Source organism: Diabrotica undecimpunctata, chromosome 5 (assembly GCF_040954645.1).
Source record: "Diabrotica undecimpunctata isolate CICGRU chromosome 5, icDiaUnde3, whole genome shotgun sequence".
NCBI lineage: Eukaryota > Metazoa > Arthropoda > Insecta > Coleoptera > Chrysomelidae > Diabrotica > Diabrotica undecimpunctata.
Window position 1 is genome coordinate 102,180,294 of NC_092807.1, and position 24,307 is coordinate 102,204,600.

General features: G+C 33.3%; 1 protein-coding gene across 5 annotated transcripts in view; it reads right to left on the reverse strand.

The window, feature by feature from the left end:
* Positions 1-426: 426 nt before the first annotated feature.
* LOC140441589 (uncharacterized) overlaps positions 427-24,307 on the reverse strand; it is a 47,925-nt gene continuing 24,044 nt past the window's right edge. Inside the window, exons 6-10 of one of the 5 annotated variants that reach the window (XR_011951015.1) lie at positions 22,556-22,681; positions 15,768-15,971; positions 13,211-13,358; positions 2,791-2,921; positions 427-727 (exon numbers count right to left, since the gene is read on the reverse strand). Coding sequence is in view for 3 of the 5 variants with exons in the window: in XM_072532417.1 (XP_072388518.1) it covers positions 2,066-2,153; positions 2,791-2,926; positions 13,211-13,358; positions 15,768-15,971; positions 22,556-22,681 (702 nt within the window). In the remaining 2 variants the exon portion in view is untranslated. Of the gene's footprint in view, positions 2,154-2,548; positions 2,927-13,210; positions 13,359-15,767; positions 15,972-22,555; positions 22,682-24,307 lie in introns of those variants that run through there. The other 4 variants (XR_011951014.1, XM_072532418.1, XM_072532417.1 and 1 more) reach the window with 4 other exon arrangements.

The window sequence follows — 24,307 nt, forward strand, 5'->3', positions numbered from 1 at the left end:
GGAATTTAAAGTATATAAATCCATCGACTTGTACATGGCGAGACTGTTAATGTATGGAAATTAACTGGTTTATCAATGAAGACACTGTTAGTATATAAAATTTCACGAACAATATTTTTATATATAAACTTTCATACAAAATAATTTTATTGATCCTTTTGTCCACTATTATCCAAGGAACTCGTGATAGAAACGGGCCAATTCGTTACCCCAATTACTAATCAAATATCTTACCATTTCAGTTACAGGAATTCTAAAAATAGTAAATACTTACCTTCGATCTTTTGACGCCTTTAAATCCCACGAAATATCAAACAAGGAGGGAAATAAATGCAACTAACAAAAAAAATTTAGGATTTATTTTTAGTATAAAGTTACCTAAACTAAGATCATATTAATTTTTTACAAATATTTGGCAATCAAAAATCAAACCAACGTGTACTTTTATTATTTGTAATATTAACGAAAAAAAGAATAAGTATAACAGAGATATAAAAACAAATAAAGGTAGAATATATAAGATATAGGCTCGATTAAGTTTATCTTGATTCCAATTGATTTGATTTTTTATCGTTTTTCCAGAACAGTTCACTTTAAACTCTTTGTATACGTTTCATATATGCTTTATCAATATTCAAGGCTGCGAAATATATCACAAGTATTTTCCAAATAACATTTACTAACTACCTATGGAAGAAAACACCTTCATCTTCGGAAAAAAAAATTCCTAAAAAATTTACAAAAAGAATATACAACAAACCTCCATGGTGATACCGTAGCCTTTTTGGATTGATTTAGAATGAATAGCTAGAATAAGCATTGGAATATAGGTTAAAAGTGTCTCCTCAAGAACAACTTAAAATTTCCAGCAAAACTTTTCAGTGATATCATTTGGGATGTGTACAAGATCAACGAAGTAATCTCCAAGCGTATAAAAATGTACAATTTTATACGATTCAACGATCCATTCAAAGAAGCTAATACAACTAGTTAAGAACATTTAGTATGCATGCTACATTTATCACATCTTAAAAAGCAAGAGTCACTAATAGTTGTAGCAAAATTAACGGTTAATGCTAACAACAAAATACAGATTCTGTCTAATGAAGTACTTATAGGATGACACTGTTTAAGTATCAACTTTAATCGTTTTATAAATGACAACACTTTTAATGAAAAAGAATTTACTACATTACATGTGTTGAAGTACTTACATGACGACAATGTAGAGGTATGAAATTTCATCCTTTTATAAGTGACTAATAAATGACAACACTTTTAATGAATAAGAATTCACTAGATTATAAATGACGAAATATTTATATGACGACACTCTTAAAGTATGAAATTTCATTGGTTTATAAGTGACTAATAAATGATAGCACTTTTAGTAAACAGGGATTCACTAGATTATAAATGACGAAGTATTTATATGACGACACTGTTGAAGTACTAAATTTCATTGGTTATTAACTTAGCGAAGATAAATTCACTATATTTAAAATGACGAAATAGTTATATGACGACACTGTTAAAGTATGAAATCTCATGTTTTTATAAATGACTAATAAATTACAACACTCTTAGTGAATAGGAATTCATGAAATTATAAATGACGCTGTATTTCAATGATATCACTGTTGAAGTATAAAATCTCACTGGTTTACAAATGATAACACTTTTAATACGTGAATATTAACTAGCAATATTACTGTACACAATCTTACTGTATGGAATTGATTTAGAAGTTGTGAAAATGATGTGATATATAATTTTAATCCCTAATAAATGATTCTTTTCATACACGAGAATTAATTGACTAACAATTGAAGTAAGGCAATATTAGAAACTTACTTTTTCTATTTAACAAAAGTTACTATTTGTAAAACCGCTAAAATATTGGAAAGTCGGTAGTGGCGGAATCTATTGATAAACTTTTTTGTCATCTGGTGATCAGTTTATCTCAAAATATTTACACTTAAAAATTAAACAATTTGTAATAAAAAACAATATTTTACTGGAACAAACAAGTGAAATGGCAATGGTTCCTATTCCGGAAGCGGGATTATCTGAAAGGACAGCCATTTGCCCAGTGGCCTCTTCTACCACACGTAAAACACCGTCCATATCCACCGTAATAAGCGTTGTTATACCTTCAAAAGGAAAGAAAATACTCTAAAAACTAGAAAAATATCACTACTATGAGTTTTGCTACTAAGACAAGTAAAATACATATTTATCAGTGAAAATGGATTGATTGTTTTTAAAGGCACTTGTGCATATGTTCGAACTATTTATTCGTTCGAAATTCCAATATATCAACTGTAAAAGCTGGAAAAACTCCTTCGGATTTCCGAAAAACGCTTGTTTCACTACTTATTTTTGATACTAGATTTTCTTCTTAGAAAATAGAATTTCGATCTTAAAACAGCAGCTTTCTAGATGATTAATATGATGTTCCTGTCTAAAAAATTATTGGTAGAAAAAAATATTTAAATTTGAACTTCGGGCTAACTTATACGACGAGTGAAAAAAAAAAATGAAAAAAGATCGTTAAGTATGAATTTAATACAAAAATAACAATAGCCACAGTTAAATATATCTAAAAAATACTAAGGTACAGCAATAGCAAAACAATCATCGATGCACGTCGTAGAATCGGTGACGTATGTGCTTACACCATATTCGAAATATGGCAACACAAGAACTCGACGAGGGACGACTTTTGTTTTGCGTTTAGCGTAGTAAGATTTTTAGATGAGATCGGAGAGCAGCAAGAAATGAACATACCAATCGTCGTTCCAGTAGTTGTCCTCCCATTCGGCGTCCTCTTGTCCACTGTCGGACATCGTGGACGTTGTGTCGCTACTAGAAGACGACTCATCCATATGCAAATCGACCGGCTCGGGCTCTATTGCTACCTGAACTAAAAGAAAGCTATCGTTAAAGAATGCTCTTTGTTTTTATACACTGAACGACAAAAAAAGTGGCCACCCTATAAATTTCCGAAAAGTTTTATGCACTGTTTCATATTGCGTCTCAATTTAAATTTTTCTTGCGATCATTTATGCTTGGTTTTGACAGTTTTGACGTTTATGTTGTTGTTTTCTGTAGTCGATGTTTATCTTCTAAGTTAAAAACATTTAATCAAACAGTAAATTAGCTTTAGCAAATATGTATGGATGTAAACCAACCACTCTATGTTTGTTTTATTGATTACAATAAGGCGTTCGATAAGGTCCGACTCAACCGTCTTATATGGTTACTTAAAGATAAACACATTGACAAAAAAGACTTAAGAATAATAACTCATCTCTACTTTAACCAAACAGTAAAAGTCAGAGTAGACAAAGAACTTTCGGAGGAAGTAGAGATAAAAAGAGGCGTAAGACAAGGTTGCATACTCTCCCCTTATTGTTCAATCTATATTCGGAAGAAATAATTAAAAAATCACTCGCAAATGTAACAATTGGAATAAAAGTCAACGGCAGACCCATCAACAATATCAGATATGCCGATGATACTATACACTACTACTCTACAGACACTTTTAGATAATGTAGTAAATGCTAGTAAGGAAAGCAGACTAACGCTTAATGGCAATAAAACAAAATTTATGACAATTTCCAAAACACAAAAACAAAACATTTTAAACATAAGAGAGGGGTTCTAATAGAAAAAGTAAAAAAATACAGATATCTTGGTACAATTATTAATGAAAATAACGAGTATACAGAAGAAATAAAAATGAGAATTGGACAAGCTAGAGCAACATTTAATAAGATGAGAAAAGTATTATGCAGTAGAGACCTTAGTTTGCAACTCAAAATAAGAATATTACGTTCATATGTGTTTTCGGTGCTGCTGTATGGAGTGGAGGCCTGGACCTTAAAGAAAGAGGTGAGCGATCGGCTTGAAGCATTCGAGATGTGGACCTACCGAAGAATATTAAAAATAAGTTGGGTAGACCGAATAACAAATGTTGAGGTCCTCAGAAAGATGACAAAGGAAATAGAAATCATGAATACGATTAAGATAAGAAAGTTACAATATCTCGGCCACGTTATGAGAGGGGATAAATATGTGTTGCTACAAACCATAATGCAGGGAAAAATACAGAGAAAACGAAATATTGGAAGAAGACGCAGCTCCTGGCTCAACAATCTGAGAAAGTGGTATAATTGCAGTTCCGTCGACTTGTTCAGAGCTGCAATCTCAAAAGTGAAAATAGCTGTGATGATTACCGACCTCCTTAGAGGAGACGGTACCTACCTAAAGAAGAAGAAGGAAATGGAAATCATGAATACGATTAATATAAGAAAGTTAAAATATCTCGGTCACGTTATGAGAGGGGATAAATATGTGTTGCTACAAACCATAATGCATGGAAAAATACAGAGAACACGAAGTATTGGAAGAAGACGCAACTCCTGGCTCAACAATCTGAGAAAGTGGTATAATTGCAGTTCCGTCGACTTGTTCTGAGCTGCAATCTCAAAAGTGAAAATAGCTGTGATGAAGAAGAAGAAGAATTTAGCTTTTCAAACAGATGATGAAGGCAATCTTGCCATAACCAAAGAAGATAAAAAGAAAGTATGGGAAGAATATTTGGAGAAACTTTTTCATGACCTTAGAACAATACAAGAGCCCACCATTGAAGAAAATTCAGGTCCCGAAATCCTACCAGAAGAAATGATGAAAGAAGACTTGATGAAATTCCTGCAGAACTGCTGAAGCTATTAGATGCAGAACAAATAAAAATAACAACTGAAATACTTATGTACGGAGTGGAAACGTGGACATTGAAGGCGGCAACTCTATCAATACTTCAGGCTTTTGAGCTTTGGTTATATAGAAGGATCCTAAAGATACCATGGACAGATAAAGTCACCAATAAAGACGTACTGCGGAGGATTAACACAACCACGGATTTGGTCAACATTGTGAAGGGCCTTAAGCTGCAGTACTTGGGACATACAATGAGAAATGAAGGCAGATACGAGCTATTTCCATGCATTTTGCAAGGTAAAATTGAAGGAAAAAGGGCCCCAGGACGAAGAAGAATATCCTGGCTTGCTAACCTGAAAGCATGGTATAGAAAGACCTCAACACAGCTATTCCGTATAGAAAAAAACAAAGTCATCATAGCCAGAATGATCGCCAACATTCGGAACGGACAGGCACTCTATGAAAAAAGAAGCTCTCGATCTAGTAAACCATTTTTATATTTAAAAAATTGGTGTACTATAATCTGTATCTGTCAAAGGTTGTTTGTTTTATATTATATCTTTAATTTACCAGTCCTGCCCTGAACAAACGCGTGTTTCCATCGTCCGTAGTTTGAAGTTGCATTTACTTCAAGCTTGAACATTCCATGAGCGTGACGCATTTATCTTAATGTCTCACATTAAAAGATATTATAATAAAATTTTACGACTTCCTGATGTCGAAAAAAAAACTCATATTATATTTACAATGTGTTAACTATTTACATTGCACAAATTTTGTTTATAAATAAAATTTTGTTAGAACAAAAAAATTCTTACAGGGAAAATAAATAAATGAGAAATCAACGTATGACAGAAAAAGAATAGGATTTTGATTTGAAATTCAGCAAAATATGTTTAGACAAAGCGAAAAGCTCTGATTCGTTAGGAAAAATATTACCATGAGATTTTTTGGCATAACAGCTTTCATGAGATACTCCAGAATGAGCTTCAAGGGGTCGCCTATACGAAAATGTCATAATTTATTTAAACAATAATTGTTTTTAAACAAATTATATAAATTAATTTTTCGCCCCGGACAATTTTTTTAACTTTCTTGGATCATTCTAATAAAAAAAGGTCTGTTGTAATTTTCCTCTAAAGTTGATCGTTTTCGTCATGCGCTTCATCTATATTGAATTTTCGGCTGGAATACTCTTCTTAAATTTTTTTAACATGTCTGCAAGTATTTGCCCATACCTGTGGCGTGATTTCGTTTAGACTGATTTCTGCTATCTCTTGAACATCTACTGATTTAGATGTGGTGTTTATTATCGCCACTTCATTTTTTAAAACAGACCATAATATCTTTTCAATCGGGTTAAGTTCCAGATGATAAGGTGGTAGTATCTTATTGTACAGCTCCAGCTTTGTTTCACTTTCCTCAAAAAATATATTCTTTTCTGTCAACCATTTTCTCATGACGTCTTTTTTCGAAGTCGATGTAGGAAATTTTTCAACAGTCACATTATGGTATGAAGCGTTGTCTATTCCTAAAACTGAATTGAAAGGTAAATTAGGAAGAAGTTTGTCTTTCAACAATTTCATATAATTCTGGTGATTTATGTCATCATGATAATCACCAGCTTTTAGTCCGGATTTGAAAATGAAAGCAGCCTTTTTAACAAATCCATTTTTAACATCACAATGTGAAATAATCAGTCGTTGCCCTTTAGATACAGGTGATTTTAAGCACATGTTTCGTCCAACATCCCAACCCTTTGGAACTGTGTGCGATATGTTTATAAAGTCTCATCACTATATACAATATTTCTATCTACAAAAAATTGTAAAATACTTTAAAACTACTTATAATGTTAATAAATAAATATGTTACTTTCAGATTTGTATTTTTTGAGTTTTCTTAGAAATTATGTTCTTTTGGACCGTATATAAATTTTTTTCCATTAATATTTTTCTATTGTCTTCATATTTTTTCCATCTAAATTCCCTAGTTTCTAATTTCTTCACAATTTTTCTAAAAGAAGATAGTTTAGCAGTTAAAAATCCTTCGTTTTTAACATATTCGTAAACGGCGTTCATGGTAGGTCTTTTGTAGATATTAGCAAAACTAAAGCCGTTTCAATTGTTGTACAGCTGTACAAGCTGTAAATTCAATTTTTACAAAGAGGTAGAGTTTGCGTTAAAAAATTTCAAATTATTAAATGATTTTATTAAATAAAACATATTTTATAACGTTTAATCGTGTTCTCATCAGACAACGGTATTATTTTAACAAAATTTTCTGAATTTTGTTCTAAAACTACTTTATTTCTGCTTTTCTATGTTATCTTTTGTATTAATAGAGAATTTATTACAGTTTTAATTGAAATTTAATTTAATTTCAAATGAAATTGTTTATTTTAATTAAAAAAAAACAGTTGTTTTTTAATTAACTTAATTTTATATTATTTTTAACGTGAAATTTCATCTTTTTCTCAATCATTTGCCTTTCGAAGCATACTAAATAGATATATAAAAAATGTTCAAAATTATTAGATTAAAATTATTGTTAGTTTCGGAAGTATTCCATGTAACACTTCTTTTATTGCTAGTGAAAGCAAACATTAGCATCCACTAATCATTTTATAATATATATCGAAGGTAGTTAAATTTGTGTTCATCGAAATAGAAAATATATGTTAAGATCTTGAAACGTACAATTCACGCTAAAATGTGGGTCAAAGGCCAGACATGATAATTCAATTTGGAATCGCCGAACTTGGACTTGTACTCGTCTCTCTCTGTCTATTTGTGTTCTATATAATTTATTTTAATATATTAAGGACACAAAATGTTGGAGCATTATTGTACTGTAGCCATAAAAAATAACAAGTATCGGGTGAACGCAAGCAGCTAAAGAAAAATTAAACGAAGAACAAAGTTGTTAAATACTAACAAACACGCAGGTTTCTAAGATTATACAGATTACTCAGTTCGGAAGGCAAGCAAAACAAATAGAAATATGCAGATAAAAGGGGAAGACAATACGAAAAAATGAAAAGCATTTGAAATCCATCCGGCAAAATATTTTGAACCAAGGGTGAGAAAATGCCCAGACGACAAGAATAAGAAATACAAGGAAATAATTAAAATACATAAACTAGGAGAAGAAAAAACGAAAATCAGATACAAGGAGAAGTTGACGGAAGAAGAAATGACAGAAATAAAAGAATAATGAAGCCAAAAAATATTGCAAATATTGAAAACTATTCCAGGAACACAGGATTCCTCAACAACAAAGTCAAAATCAAGATAACGAAGATGACAATATAAGAAAAAAATATATAGACTAACGTTGACATACGGAGCAGAAAACTGGGTTTTAAACAGAAAACATCAGAGTAGGATACAAACAATGTAGCGGTTCAATTTCCTAGTCTTTTGGTGAGCACTTTATGTAGACTGTTTTTTATTAAGTCTAAAAATATAGCACTTTACCATGCCATTAGTTTTCTCTGGGTGTGATTATGTCAGAGTTTTGTAATTTTTCTCAAGAAACAAACTCCATATTAGAGACGGAGCACACAAACGCCCATATTTCGAGTCATTCCTTAGTTTGTCGTCGCAATGGCCGCTGATGTCATTTAATAGTTTATTCAGTTGTATAGTTGTGATAAAATTCTTGTTCTGCGGTAAGTTATTTTATTTTCGTCCTTATTAACTTAAATATAAAATGCAGAAAGATTTTTTTTATCCTTCAAAGTTTTACTGTCGGCCCGGACGGTGCCCTATTAGTCAAGTCATCACCTCGTCTGCTTCATTGTGTTATTCGATCGTAGCTATTTCTTTACTTCGAAACAGATACCGAAAGGTTGAGTGATTATGGGATCATTGACCTGAAGTTTCAGGAATTAAATGTGAACACATTTTAACGATACAATTTATTATATATATATATATATATATATATATATATATATATATATATATATATATATATATATATATATATAATATTATTTATAACGGTCCTTGAATACGCCTTTAAAATGCTAAAGTGGGAAAATAGAAGAATAAAAATAGACGGGGCAATCGTCTGAGTTTTGCTGACGATATAGTACTTATTACCGAAGATCTGAGTGAAGCACAACAAATTCTACAATTAGAAAACGTATCTTTAACAATAGATCTAAAAATGAACATCAGTGAGACCAAATTTATGACAAATTTCGTTCCCAGCGACCACCTAACCATCCAAAATCAAGTGTTAGAATCAGCAGAATCAGAATAAGCAAGGATAATCAGAACTGTGAATTTCAACGACGAATAACACTTGCTTGGGCGGCGTATGGTTCACTAAGAGACATATTTAAGAGCAACATCCCGATAGCTATGAAGCGTAAGACATTTGACAAATGCGTTCTTCCTATTATGACATACGCAGTAGAAACTCTCACTCTCACAAAAACAACAGCACTAAAAATGCGAGTGACACAAAGGCGCATGGAAAGATCGATTCTCGGCGTGACAAAAAAAGACAAGATAAGGAACCAAGACCTAACGAAAAGAAAAGGTATCACTGTTGTCGTCGAACGTTTAGCCAAGCTGAAATGGTATTGGGCAGGCACATTGCTCTTGTGGTTTTCACAAATGAGAGGATTAGGCAGCCCGATAAGTAGTCCAATACTCCAAGCAAAAGCTATTGAATTCCACACAAGAAGTTTATGGATGGAGCACAAAACTTTTGTGATAGTGAGGCATGGATTGACACATGGAAGAAGAAATATGGTATCTGACAATTGAATTCTTGCAGCGAAAACTTTTTGCTGACTCAATTGAAATTGGAACATTTGATTAAAAATTACAAGACATTATCCTTAAAGATGGACTAACTTCAGACCAAATATTTAACTGTGATGAGGCAGGCCTTAATTTCAAAATGCTTCCTTGGAAAACACTAGCTGCTAAAAATTAAGGAACTGTACCAGGTTACAAGAAAAGCAAAGAGAGAGTCACAATCGATGATCTGCAACAATTCTTCTGATTCATTAAAATTAATATCTCTTTTGATAGGAAAATCCAAAAATCCAATGGCATTCAAAAATATTCAAGTGAATTGCTTACCTACTACCTATAAAAACCATGAATTGATTAGTGGCGACATAAGAGTTGCGTTTCTTACACCCAATACAACTCCTAGATCAAGGCGTTATAGAAACAATGAATAGGAATGATCGGCAGAGGCTTCTTCAGGCACTGCTAAACAGGCTGGATGAAGGGCTGCCTTTAATTGACGCATTTAAGAAGATCATGGTTATTAAAGATGTTTGCTATTGGATTGCATCTGCATTGGACGACGTAAAAGTGTCTAATATTCAAAAATCATGGAAAAAATTATTTCAGAAAGAAAACAAAACACTGAACCTTAAAAAAAACCGATGGCTGTAAAGTTGATACTATAGCTAACCTAGCCAATCGGAAACAAAGACGTCATCGATTGGATGAACGGAGATGAAGAAATGAAACTGACAGTTGACGTAATTGCCGATCTAGTTCAAAACATCAACCATGAAGAGGAATAAGATGCATATACGATAACTCAAAATATTTCTCATTCCGACGGGTTTAAGGCCCTTGAAGCACCTCTATGGTGAAGCTATTTCTAAAAATTATCCATAACAGAATTTACAAAAAATGCGAAGAAGATATGGGTCCGGAACAATTTGGCTTTCGAAACAGTATGGGAACTCGAGAAGCTTTGTTCAGTTTCATTGTTCTCATGCAAAAGTGTCGGGATCAACAAAAATATGTCTACTTGTGCTTTATAGATTATGAAAAGGCTTTTGACAAAGCCAAACACATTAATACAATACGTCAACTCTACTGGAACCAAAACGCCTCTGTAAGAGACAATGGTGATAGTAGACAAGGTTGTATACTATCACCATTATTATTCAACTTGTAGTCAGAGGACATCTTTGCACATGCTCTAGATGAAGCACAAGAAGGAATAAAAGTAAATGGAAAAATCGTGAACAATATCAGGTATGCCGATGATACAGTACTGATTGCTGGCAGTGAAGAAGAACTACAAATTCTATTAACCAAAGTAGTGCGAAAAGGAGAACTATACGGGCTTAAAGTGAATGTAAAAAAACCAAAACAATGGTAATTTAAAAAAAAAACACACCAGTTATAAACATACTAGTCAACAACAATCTAGTTGAACAAGTGAAAAAGTTTAAGTATCTAGGCTGTTGGATACATGAAACCTTAGACCACGAACAAGAGGTTAAATGTAGAATAGAACAGACAAGAAACACCTTAAAGATGCGACAGTTACTCACTACCTGTAATCTTGATTTGTCCCTACGATACCGCATGATAAAGTGTTATGTATATAGTACACTATTACACGGCGTGGAATCTTAGACGTTAACAGTCAGCTCGTTACGACGTTTAGAGAGCTTTGAGATGTGGGTATTTCGTCGTATGCTGAAAATTCCATGGACCGACCGCGTTAGAAATGAAGAAGTTTTAAGGCGTATGAATAGAGAGCGTGAACTCACAGAAATTGTCAAGAAGCGTAAAACGTCTTATCTTGGAGACATATTTAGACACGACAGGTATAACTTCCTTCAGCTTATTATAGAAGGGAAAATAGAAGGCAGACGCGGCCCGGGTAGACGACAAACGACCTGGCTGCGCAACATCAAAGATTGGACAGGATTAGACTTTCAAAGTTTAATAAGGAAAGCCCAAAATAGGGAAGACTTTGCAGAGGTCATCGCCAACCTTCGCTAAGAAGACGGCACCTAAAGAAGAAGAAGCACCTCTCGAATACAACGAGCAGCAAGAGGAATCGATTCCAGTAGATGTACTTCATTTTCAACGCTGGCGTAACATCGCTGCTTAAAAAGAAGAATGAAGCAATATCAACAGTGATATTGATAAGGTAAATGTTTTTATCTTCATTAAAATAACCACAGTTATTGTTATTTACGTGTTTTTCTATCAGTACAACCACTCTCGGTGTTAACCGAGTTTTTTCCTATCCGGGGTAGTGAGGGTCCCAATTATCTCGGATAATCGCGAGTCTACTGTATATTATTAGGTATAACATTTAGCGATAGTAGTTTTTAAAAAAATATAGAGCGGGACATGCACATAGCGGATATATTACAAAATAAGGGTAAATCTTGGCAAGAAGCAACACAAATGGTGAAAAACAGAAAAGAATGGAAGTATTGCCTTTTTCTTAATATTTATTATAGAAAACGGTGAGTTAGGTAATAAAACCGTTAAACATTTTCAGTTTATTTCAAATCAATAAAGCTATTATAAGTCGTAAGCTAATTTTGTGTATTATTAATACGCCACGATCGGCTGGTGCCAGTGGTTACAAAGCAGTTGATTTATGAAAATTTCAACGTCTCAAACAAATAAAACAGAATATTGAGTGGTAAAGACAATAAAAATACCCAATGATAGAAGGGCTTTTAAAATCCTAGAAAAGTGTTAAAATTCATTATTGTCTGTAAAAACACTGAAATTTTCTCTGTAAAATTAATAATAGCCAAACATCCGATAATGAGAATTTCAAAGTTAAAGAATGTTACTTCAAATATTATCCTATTAAAAAACGATAGCGATAACGAAACGATAGCGATCTGAAAAATATTGGATCGCGCTAGTCACGAACAGTACTTAACGTGTTAAGGCCCACACAACTGTCGTATTGATACGCTTATTTATAATCGAACAAGCATATTGTCATATTATATTGCAATAATAATTCCTATCGTAATAATTAATAAGTACTTCAGGACAAGTTTGTAATCACGGTCGTCCATACACGTGCAAAAAAAACATTCTTCTGAACAAGTCCTCGTTTACTAATAAAAATCCAAACGATCAATGACTGTTGCAAGATCAACAAAACACCTGATTATGTTTGTTATTTATTGTAATCGTGACACTGTTAAAACATTCACCTATGAATGCTAGAGTTTCAAGGTCACTTTCTACTACAAAGTCTACGATTCGTACTGTTATAATTCATTATTGTTGAGAAATTTCATTTGGGACTAGTGAAATATGTTTCAATCTATTTATAGACTCATCACAAAAAGCGGTACTATAATTTTAATTTGTTGTTGGTGCAATAAAACAAACATTTCGTGTATGGTATCATAAAATCTCGGGTTTTCTCAATTTAGAACATAATTTTAATAAATCAGGAGAGAATTTCGCCTCGAGTGGAAATAATACAATATTCGGAGCAATATAAATTCAGAGTTTTTATTGGCGAATTTATAACGAGTTTTCAAATTTAATCACACAAGTTCACCCAATCAATTTGGAAATATCTTTTACCGTAATAAAAATTCAAATTAAAAGTCATGAGTACTAAAGTTTTTTTTTTGTAGAACGACACCAAATTTTAAATAATAAACCAACGTAGTATAAATGTAATGGTACAAGCAAAGAAAAAATCTTACCTCGCCTGCCTCTCACTGGCCGCCTCGGATTTTGTCGTTGCTGTTGTTGTTGCTGTTGTTGTACCTGTTGTTGTTGCTGCTGCTTCGTCCTTTCGTTTAGTAATTCTTTTCTATGGTTCTGTATATCTTGTCCAGAACCTTGTATTATCTGAAATAAAGAGGACATACACATTTAAAAACCAGAATAAAGGAAGACATTGAAGCAGCAGCAAAAGAGGAAAACAGAAATTTGTGGAACCATAATTGGGAAATATGGACACAGAAATCCCTCCCCAATGATTGAAATATTGGAATACTTTGCACCATACAGAAAAAAAGGGATATCTTTGAATGCTCTAACCACAGAGGAATTACGCTTCTAAATACAGCGTATAAAATATTTTCCACAGTACTATGTCATTGTATGGAACCATATGCAGAACGGAAAGTAGGAAAATACCAGACTGGTTTCAGAGGTGGTAAATCAACAATTCATCAGAATAAACACACTGGAGAATATGGCATTGATAAACTCATCACATATTTATAGACTACAAAGCAGCCTACGACTCTGTGAATAGAACGACATAGACTGCCATTACAACATAGCAGACTTTAAGACAGCTAAGTGATAGTATTGACAGGCCCAGTAGTATTAGATAGGCAATAAACGAGATCAAAAGTGATAATTTTCCTATGTAAATCTCCATAAGAACAAATAAGTTTCAACAAATCAAATTCGACAGAAATCCATACAGCTCCCAGACATTATGCGTCATATTACATAAAATATGGCGGGAAACTAGAAGTGAAACGAGATGTGCATATTACATGAAATGTGACATTTTATGCAAAACATGACTTTTTCGGTGAAACAAGGATTGAAATATATTTTTACGTAAAATGTGACAGTTCCATATAAATGACAAAAAAAGTTTCGAATTTGGTCTGTTGGACCTTAGATTTTCTTATAGAGTATAGGAAACGTTATTTATTTATTACCTGCCAGTTGTTTTCGAGTATGATCGACCTTGGAATAACTAGAGTTCGCTGTTGATTATATTCATGACAGTTGGACGTAGCAGTTGAAGTATTTAAATCAAAAATACCATAGAAATCATCAGACTTAGGACATCATATCAAGAACGCAACAAGACAACTTGAAGATAAAACACGAAACTGTCGAAACGGTAGAAAAATTCTGGCCACATGTTAACTAAGACGAAAAAATGTCAAGAGCAACAAAATGTTAACTTTACAGGACGACCAGTACTCACGTGCGGATCAGAAACATAGGCAATAACGACGTGAGATAAAGATCTGTTGTTAATATTTGAAAAAAAGAAAGTATTGAAGAGCATCATTATAGTGAAAAAGGGCAATGGAGAAGACGATATTATTGGAACTAATAAAGCTGCGATATAAACCTGTTAACAATCCCCTTACGTGAGATAGCTGTAACATGATTTTTTTTCGACGTTCACTTTTAATCAGGGCAGCAGAAAAAAGGTTGTGGTTGGAAATCGCGACATTGGTACTTTTCCGGTAGAGGCTGGGAAGAAGAGAAATGTCTGATAATAGCCGTTAATAATAAGATGCAGTAAAATAGTATGAATTAAAGTTACGTATATAGCAAACCAGCAAGAACAAAAACGAAACAAGAAGAAAGCTTAAGTTAGTCCAGATTACTTCATCTTTAATGGTGGTGAAAGCACAATTCACCGAAGTTTTTATCTTTTTTTATAACCTGCCACTGCAGATTCAATCACAATGCTAAATATTTTCTGATAGAGAAAAAGGAAAGAAGGAAGAAACTTTCATTATTCTTATTTTTTCCATATGTGCAGTGCAGTTACTTGAACCTGGAATTCTTCATTTGTTTTAGTTCCAAGACTAAACGACTCATTGGGTCAATTTTTATATTTATATACTTCCTCACTATCAATCCAGGTCTATAGTATGTTTCAACGTGAAGGGATAGAAATACGAAGCACTTGACAAGGAACAATGTTTTGAGTCAAGCCAAAGCTCCCGACGGGATATAATTTCATATAATGATAGAAATGGTGGAATAATTCTTCTGGTTAGAAGTTAAACATCATTAAAACCATCACAATGAACCGTCTAAGATGAATAAAGTATAAGACTTGGATGGATGGAACAAGACAGAACAAGAAGGAAACGATTTAAGCTCAGATATCTGGAAGATGTGGGAAAACATTTAAGGAAGATTACAGTGAAGGGATGGAAAAACAGGCACTGACAAGGGAGGATATATTGAAGGTTCACGAAAGGATGTAGCTTCATATAATGATGACAGTACATTCGTATTTACAATATTAAATAAAAATTTTCAGAGTAAAAAGTACGGTCCAGTAATATTTACCCCGATCTATTAAAAAAATAAAATTTAACTATTGTTTCTATGCTTTATCTACTTAAAAACGGTTAAATTGAAATATAAATAATGATAGCAATGTAAAAAATTATTTGCCAAAGTTTTGAGTTGCACCTTTAAAGAAAACGTTTAAAGAAAATTCCCTACTAATTAATATTAAACATTAAGAATATAACTTACCTTCTCTATAAAATTGTCTAAGACTAGCGTCGGTACTTGCGAGGTGATTTTGGTTCTGCAGATCGGACAAATTGTCTGTTTTTCTTTCCATTTGTCTATACAAAATTTACAAAACGTGTGGGAACAATTCAGCGTCGAGGCTTTGACGAACATTTCGGCGCAAATGGCGCACTGCAGCTCGTTCTCCACCTGAGATTCGGACATCTGTCGAAAAAGAAAACGAACGATGCTTAAGAACAACTATCGAGAAATGATTGATCGACGGTAGAGTGTGCGAAATATATAAACTTTATGCGATTTCCGAGCTGAAAATGGATACTTTAAAAATAAAACATTTCTAATTTTATCTGCAATTTATTCTCAGAAAAAGCGGTAGTTAAAAAGGGTGTCGAATGGTTTTCAATTATTGAATTGCGTCGAAATAGTTTTGTTATTATTTCAGCATTTTTGACTCATACTAAATAGAGTTATTGATCATATAATTCTCCGATAACCTTGTTACAGTAGACCTCTAGACTAAATTATCTATCTATCTACTGTATTTAATGAGAAGTGACCATATTTTAATTGAAAATACATTATATTTGACGTTTCGCAGAAAACGTCTACTAGGAAATCGTTCTCAATTAAAATTTTGCTTAATACCCATCAAATATAGTAGATAACTTGGAAATGGCACAAAAAATAGTTTTAGAATCATAAAATCACGGTCAATCAGCATATCACGGTTTCAAAATTGAATAGGCGCTCATCTAATTTCAATGGTTATATTTCAGACAGCACACAGCGTCCTGGTATCCACAAAAATGTGGCAGTCTATTTAATACGAGCCCCTTCCCATATCAGTTGGCCCACCTATGGAATTTGCAGTTGATTCTTCTTCTTCTTCTTCTGGTTCCTACCCATTTCGGATGTTGGAAATCATATTGGCAATCATGACCTTGCTCGCTGCGGCTCGAAACAGCTCCGTTGAGGTTTTCTTAAACCATGTTCTTAAATTCCGCAGCCATGATATTCTCCTTCTACCGGGTCCACGCTTACCTCGTCCACCTTGTAATATAGACTGCAGCAGGGAGTAACGGTGCTGATTTCTCATAACGTGTCCCAGATATTGCAATTTTATACGTTTGATTGTAAACACAATCTCTGGTTCCTTCTTCATTTTTTCTAGAACTCCCTTGTTCGTGATCCTTGCTGTCCCTCTCAGCATTCTTCTATAAAGCCACATCTCAAATGCTTCAAGTTTTTTAATAGTGGTGTCTGTAAGCGTCCATGCCTCCGCCCCGTACAACAACACAGAGAAAACATAGCATCTCAAATGTCTCATTTTTGTATCTAGGGATATGTTGTGACTTTTGAAGATGGCGCTCATTTTGTTAAAGACCGTTCTTGCCTTTCCTATGCGGCACTTTATTTCCTGTACATATGCGGCACTTTATTTCCTGTACATTGCTCCACTGTTCGTTTATAATAGTTCCCAGGTAGCAATACTGTTTTACTCGCTCTATCTGCGTCCCATTGATGTATAGATGAGCCCCACTTATATTCTCCTTGCTGATAATCATTTGTTTCGTTTTGTGGGTATTAACGTTTAGTCCGTACTGTTGACTGGACTCGTTTATTCTGTCCATTAGCCTCTTAAGTCCCTCTAAACTATCTGCTATCACCATGGTGTCGTCGGCATATCTAACATTGTTTAAGTTTAAGTCGATTACCATAAACAAATTATACTCTGCATGTTTTTATAAGTTCCCATATTAATTAATATGGCATTTTTATTAATATTTATTAAAAACATCACACTTATGGGTTTTTCTTTATCTTAAACAAAAAAGAAATTCACTAACCCCTGACTATGCATTCACTTATGTCAACATACGTTGATTTTTTCATAATTGCGTTAAATCCAGAGATAGCTATGGAAACATGACATCAAAACAATAATATTGTCAGTTAATGTCAAATGTATTTTGTAGTATTGTAAATCCTTTTGCCGTTTGTGCGGCAAAAAATTAGTACGGATTGTTTTTAATAAATTTGAAGAGAATACTGTCTGAAGAGAAAAGTCAAATTCCGTGCATCTGTCAAGATCTGGGGCAGCATGTCGTCTAAAGATGTGGTAAAGTTACATTTTATCGATAGGGTTGTAAACACGGACAAATATTTGAATATTTTTTAAATAACAGGAAGGCGCAGGTTGTCATATCTCAAAAAACAGTTTAAAATGGATTGAAGAAGAACAGTCCCGACTTATCCCCGATAGAGACTTTGTGGCGCGAAAAGAAAAAAGCTTTCAGAAAACATCCTGCCAGGTCCATCGACGAATTGAAGGAAAAATTGCAAGAAATATGGGATTCGTTTACATTAAAATTTTGTCAGAACTTGGTAAAAACTATGCCTCGAAGAATTGTGAATGTCAATAAAAATAAAAAGGATGTAACTCAGTGGTAAACTTTCACATTTTTTTTGTTAATATTACATATTCTATGCGTTTTTTTTTTAATTTATTATTATTCTGTTTCATCAACAGTTTTCATTACGTTATAAAATATTTTCTATAATAAGGAAATTCAAAAATGTTCGATACATTAAAACTTCTAAAATTAGCGCTGCGCTTTTATTTTTGTTCTCTAAAATTTTATTTATCAATCTAACGTTGGACCAACTGATATGGGAAGGGGCTCGTATACCTAAAAACCTGAAAACCACAAATGGACATAAACCCTTAACCTCACTTAAGACATTGAAGATGGTTTGAACGGAAATGAATAACAGGGATAGCCTAGCGCCTATGAGACAATGAATCATTACCGACAATAGACAAAACACTAAGAAACCACAAAGGATTTTCGACTCAAAAGGGTGGTGGAACATTTGTTCCACCACCAAGTGTGAAAACTGCTTTCTGAAGTTCTTTCCAAACTGGAGGCTGATGACAACTTACACGTCTTAAAAGTGCTGAAGTCAGTTAATATAAAGGATGTTGTGTACATGTCGGCCAAAGCATATGACGAAATACCACCGTCGACGTTTGTAAAATCTTGGAAAAAACTTTGGCCAAATATAGAAGATAAGACCAAGAACACATCAGCAGATGAGCTAAACAGCATTCTTGTTAACGAACCTGATGACAATGCAGCTCTATTGCACGACCTTCAGCAACTACCGAACTGTGGTCCAATTGTTGAAGAAGATGCTTTGGACTGGAGCAACTTTGAAAAGGAGCTACACAACGAGGTTTTGAACGGCGACGAAATCGCCGAGTGTGTCATTCGCCAAGAAAATGAGAAGGATGACGACACAGATGCTGTGAATGAAGAGGAAGATTAAGAAAATAAAATGAGCCACGCTGAAAGCACAACAGCTTTGCAACTGGCAGCTACCTACGTCGAACAGCAAAAAGAAGCAACGCCATCGATGTAATGATTATTAAAAAGTGACGTAAATTTGGCACATCAAAAATCATTAGAAAATAAAATTCAGAAAAAAATTACTGACTTTTTTTAAGTGTTTAAGAAGCCAAACCACCAATATGCAACAATATTTTTAGGTCTAGAGTTCTGTAAGTATTGTTTTATAGTATTTTTGTAATGATCTATCTTTTCATGTGTGTTAAATAATTATATGTCAGAGTATTCATCTGTGTTGTCTTCTACTTAATGTACCAAGTGTTTTTGCTAGATCCATACAAACAATAAATGGGCATTTTCTAGATAAGCGTCGGTTAATTCGGCCACTACATAGTTATAATAGAGAGTGGTGGTTCAACCTTCAATAAATGCATATAGTCGGTTCGCTATATTTACGCGGGTTTCGGATTAAAAATTTTATTGTAAGTACCCAGTTTTAATTACCTGCTCTTTGGGGAAATATCAACTGGTTAAATGAAATGAAAAATAATCCATAACTCTTTTTAATTAAATAATAATGGAAAATCTTTTATATAATTGACAGTATAATAAGAAGAATTACTTCATTAATGGAGTCTAATGTGGCTAATATAAACCTAATAATAATTTTATATTACACTTCACAGAGAAAATATGGTCTATGTATATTTGTTCCATGGAGAGAATTTCTAATGAAAAATAAAAAAATTTAACTTGCCAACAAAAATGAAAATCAGTCATTATCATCAAAAATATAATCATCATCATCATCACTGTCATCACCATTAATTGTTATTATGGTTGGACTTATTTCGTTTATTTTATTTTCACGAGTCCACCAATCTTCTATTAGTTTCTCGTACTTGAATATACAGTTGCACCACACTTCTGGAGTTACAATTGAAAGTGCCTTTCGCCAAGTTTCCCGAACTGCGTCGTCGCTATAACCGTTAAGCCCAATATGGTTGTCATAATATTGTTTTGCTATTCCCCATATATATTCGATGGGATTAAACTGGCAATGATACGGTGGCAGACGTAAAACTTGATGACCGTAACTTTCAATAATCTGATCCACAACAAAGGTTTTTGGTTTTGCGTGGATATTTGCCAAGCGCAATAATTCTGATTTTAAAATATGTTGTGTCAATGGTATATGTTCCTTTGTCAACCATTCTTTAATTTTATTAACGGTCCAAGAATTCGTTGGACTTTTGTTAATACTTCAGAATGGTAAGGTGCATTGTCTAAAATAATTACGCTGGGCTCACTTAAACCTGGGAGAAGTTTTTCATGTAACCATTTTACAAACATTTCTGTGTTCATATTATCGTGATAGTCACTTGATTTTGATTTAGATGAAAATATTAAATCAGCACCTTCTATAAAACCCGATTTCCCTCCTGCATGTAAAATTATGTGTCGCTTCCCTTCCCCATCAGTATGTTTGATAGACTTTACGTTATCATGTTGCCATATTCTCTTGGTTGCACCCCTAGAAAATATCCATGTTTCGTCTAAATATATAAAATTTGCCCTTTCTTCTTTTAATTTAGAATATTTTCTTAGAAAGTTAATTCTTTTCTGCACAACAGAACTTCTTTCACAAAGGGCTTTTCTGTTATCCTCCTTTTGAAATTTGAAACCCAAATTATGTATCACTGCCATAGACTTGTTCTGCCAATTTCGTCAAATTTTCTATCTTTTAATTCCGAGAGAATTGTATTTAAGGTCACATGTTCCTTGTTGGCTCGCATTCGATAAATGGTATCACGAATTTCAAATTTTTTTCAATCTGGAATATCTTTCGTTTTCAATGATAGGCGAGTTTTTCGGTGATCTTCTTTCGGCCGTTCATTATTGCGATTTTGTAATACTCCTCTTAGTTTGGTTTCACTAATTCCTAGAGCATCACATACGCGTTGTTGAACAGACATTACCGATTTTAAAGGACCGCCATTTTCTTTTTCATCCGTAAAATACTTATGTATACTACAAATTTGACTATCTACATCTAACACACGTCTAGGAGGCATTTTTAAATATTTCCACCAAACATACAATGTCAACACTGGCAAAGAATCAATTCAACTGCAATATTGTAACAAATTTATACCTAATTTTCTGGGAAGTCGTTTACTGCAACTGGTTATCAATGAGTCATTAGCATAATTTTGTTAATCCGAAACCCGCGTAAATATAGCGAACCGACTATATAGTAATATGATAATATGAACACAGAAATGTTTGTAAAATGGTTACATGAAAAACTTCTCCCAGGTTTAAGTGAGCCCAGCGTAATTATTTTAGACAATGCACCTTACCATTCTGAAGTATTAAACAAAAGTCCAACGAATTCTTGGACTGTTAATAAAATTAAAGAATGGTTGACAAAGGAACATATACTATTTACACAACATATTTTAAAATCAGAATTATTACGCTTGGCAAATATCCACGCAAAACCAAAAACCTTTGTTGTGGATCAGATTATTGAAAGTTACGGTCATCAAGTTTTACGTCTGCCACCGTATCATTGCCAGTTTAATCCCATCGAATATATATGGGAATAGCAAAACAATATTATGACAACCATATTGGGCCTAACGGTTATAGCGACGACGCAGTTCGGGAAACTTGGCGAAAGGCACTTTCAATTGTAACTCCAGAAGTGTGGTGCAACTGTATATTCAAGTGCGAGAAACTAATAGAAGATTGGTGGAGTTATGAAAATAAAATAAACGAAATAAGTCCAATCATAATAACAATTAATGGTGATGACAGTGATGATGATGACGATTATGATATTTTTGATGATAATGACTGATTTTCATTTTTGTTCGCAAGTTAAATTTTTTTATTTTTCATTAGAAATTCTCTCCATGGAACAAATATACATAGACCATATTTTCTGTGTGAAGTGTAATATAAAATTATTATTAGGTTTATATTAGCCACATTAGACTCCATTAATGAAGTAATTCTCCTTATTATACTGTCAATTATATAAAAGATTTTCCATTATTATTTAATTAAAAAAAGTTATGGATTATTTTTCATTTCATTTGACCAGTTGATATTTCCCCAAAGAGCAGGTAATTAAAACTGGGTACTTACAATAAAACTTTTAATCCGAAACCCGCGTAAATATAGGGAACCGACTATACATCTTTTTATCCATGTTTATAAATCTCTTGTAAAAACCATAAATCCCTGAGAATAACTAAGCTCATGTTAAAACATTAATTTAATAAATTTCTGAGCACAAAACTATAAAATACCTGTAAGTATGAGACATATAGTAAAATGAACATAGTTTCAACAGTGTTATATATACAAACGCAAAAAATAAAAGTCAAAAACGCTGTAGCATAGCAAAAAATAAGAAAAATCACTTACCATTTTATTATCGTCCTCCGGTCTGTGGGACTCTACCTGCCCCATGTTTTTATCACTCGTACACGCCGTTTGACTATTAATTATTATCGAAGCTTGATGTATTTGAGCAAATTCTTCCGCCAACATCTAAAATTTTTATATCAATCATTTGTTTAAAATGTTTAACAAAAACTAAGATACATAGCAAGAATTCGGTCTATTATAAAATTGTTGTTCCAAATAAATAACCAAGCAAGAATTTGGTCGAATATTTCTCAAAATACAAACAAAAATCCCGGAATACCGACAAAATGAAAGTCGACACATTTATTTTTGGCGTTTGAAAACAACTATCAATGCATTATATATTTTTTCATAATTTGCATTTACGGAATGTGTCACTGTTATTAGCTTAACTACTAAACGATTTATAATGTAAAACAAATTATAGAGTTAAATGTATTTCAAATATGCGACTGATTAACACGTTTTGTGTTAGAATGGCCTTCGCGACGAGCTGACAGTGAAAGTTATTGTTTTTATATTCATATATGAAATAAATAAATACGATTCGGCGAACGCCGAAGATTACAGGCAAAAAAGAACCTGTGTATATAAAATCGTTAACAAGACGAGCACTGAGCACACGCAGACTGTATAACCTACATAGAGAAAGATGTCCACACACGGCAGATAATGGAATACAAAATAATCAAAACACACAATAACGAGACAAAAATACAGATAAATGGCATTAAAGAAAAAAAATGTGTTAAAAATTATAAAACAAGACGCAAAGACCACACATGTAACAGTTGAAGAAGTAAAACGATTAGATCAAATTGATTGAATCGATCTGAAATCTTGGGGATTTGTTAAGCACCAAAAGATCTAAGGTCTATCCAACGAGAAGAGATAGCACGGCAAAAAAACAAGTCGTTGCCAAATTTGTCAGGACCGGATTTAACGATTGCTAATAAAAACCTTTTTAACCTTTGGGTAGTGGCGTCACTGTGTGAGAGACCGGGTAGACTGTTTTTTTGATGTTGGTATTAAACAGGTTATTGTAAGGAATCGAACGTTTCAGTACCTTCATGTACCGTTGTGGCTGACGGTTAGTCATCGTGTGACCATTACAGTGTAATAGTGTGCTATAGTAAACGAGCTTTCGGGTGTCTCAGACCGGCGCCACTAATATATCGATACAAAAATATTCCGAGGTAAGCTCTTAGATATTTGTACATTTCTCTAATTCTAATTAAAATATTGTTAGATTTTAGCAATGGGGGATTACGAGAACGGACAAGCTTACTTGCAGAAACTTTTAGAAAAAGTAGGACTAGTAAATATGTAGTGACATTGAATCAGTGGCATGTGAAGATGAATCAAAGGAAGAGGAACAGGACATTGAGGAAGTTATAAATCACGACAGTGAATCAGAACAGGAGATATTAGAAACGGTTATTGTCAGTTGCGGTTCGTCAGTCTGCCCGTCTTTTCTATATAGATATGTTAACAAACTAGAATATGTATTAGCAAGTCATGCTAAATTTTTATTGTTTTAGGCAAGAACCGTACAACTCACTGGAAGAAGCATCCTCCAAAGCCAAGAACAACTAGAACAAGACAGGATAACATAATAATTCGCTTACCAGGGCCTACAAGTCCTAAAAATTTAAAGGACGCTGTTGGAATTTGGAATTATTTTTTGGATGGCACGATAATGGGTATCATTGTGGAAAATACAAATAAATACATAGCCTCCATTCAAGA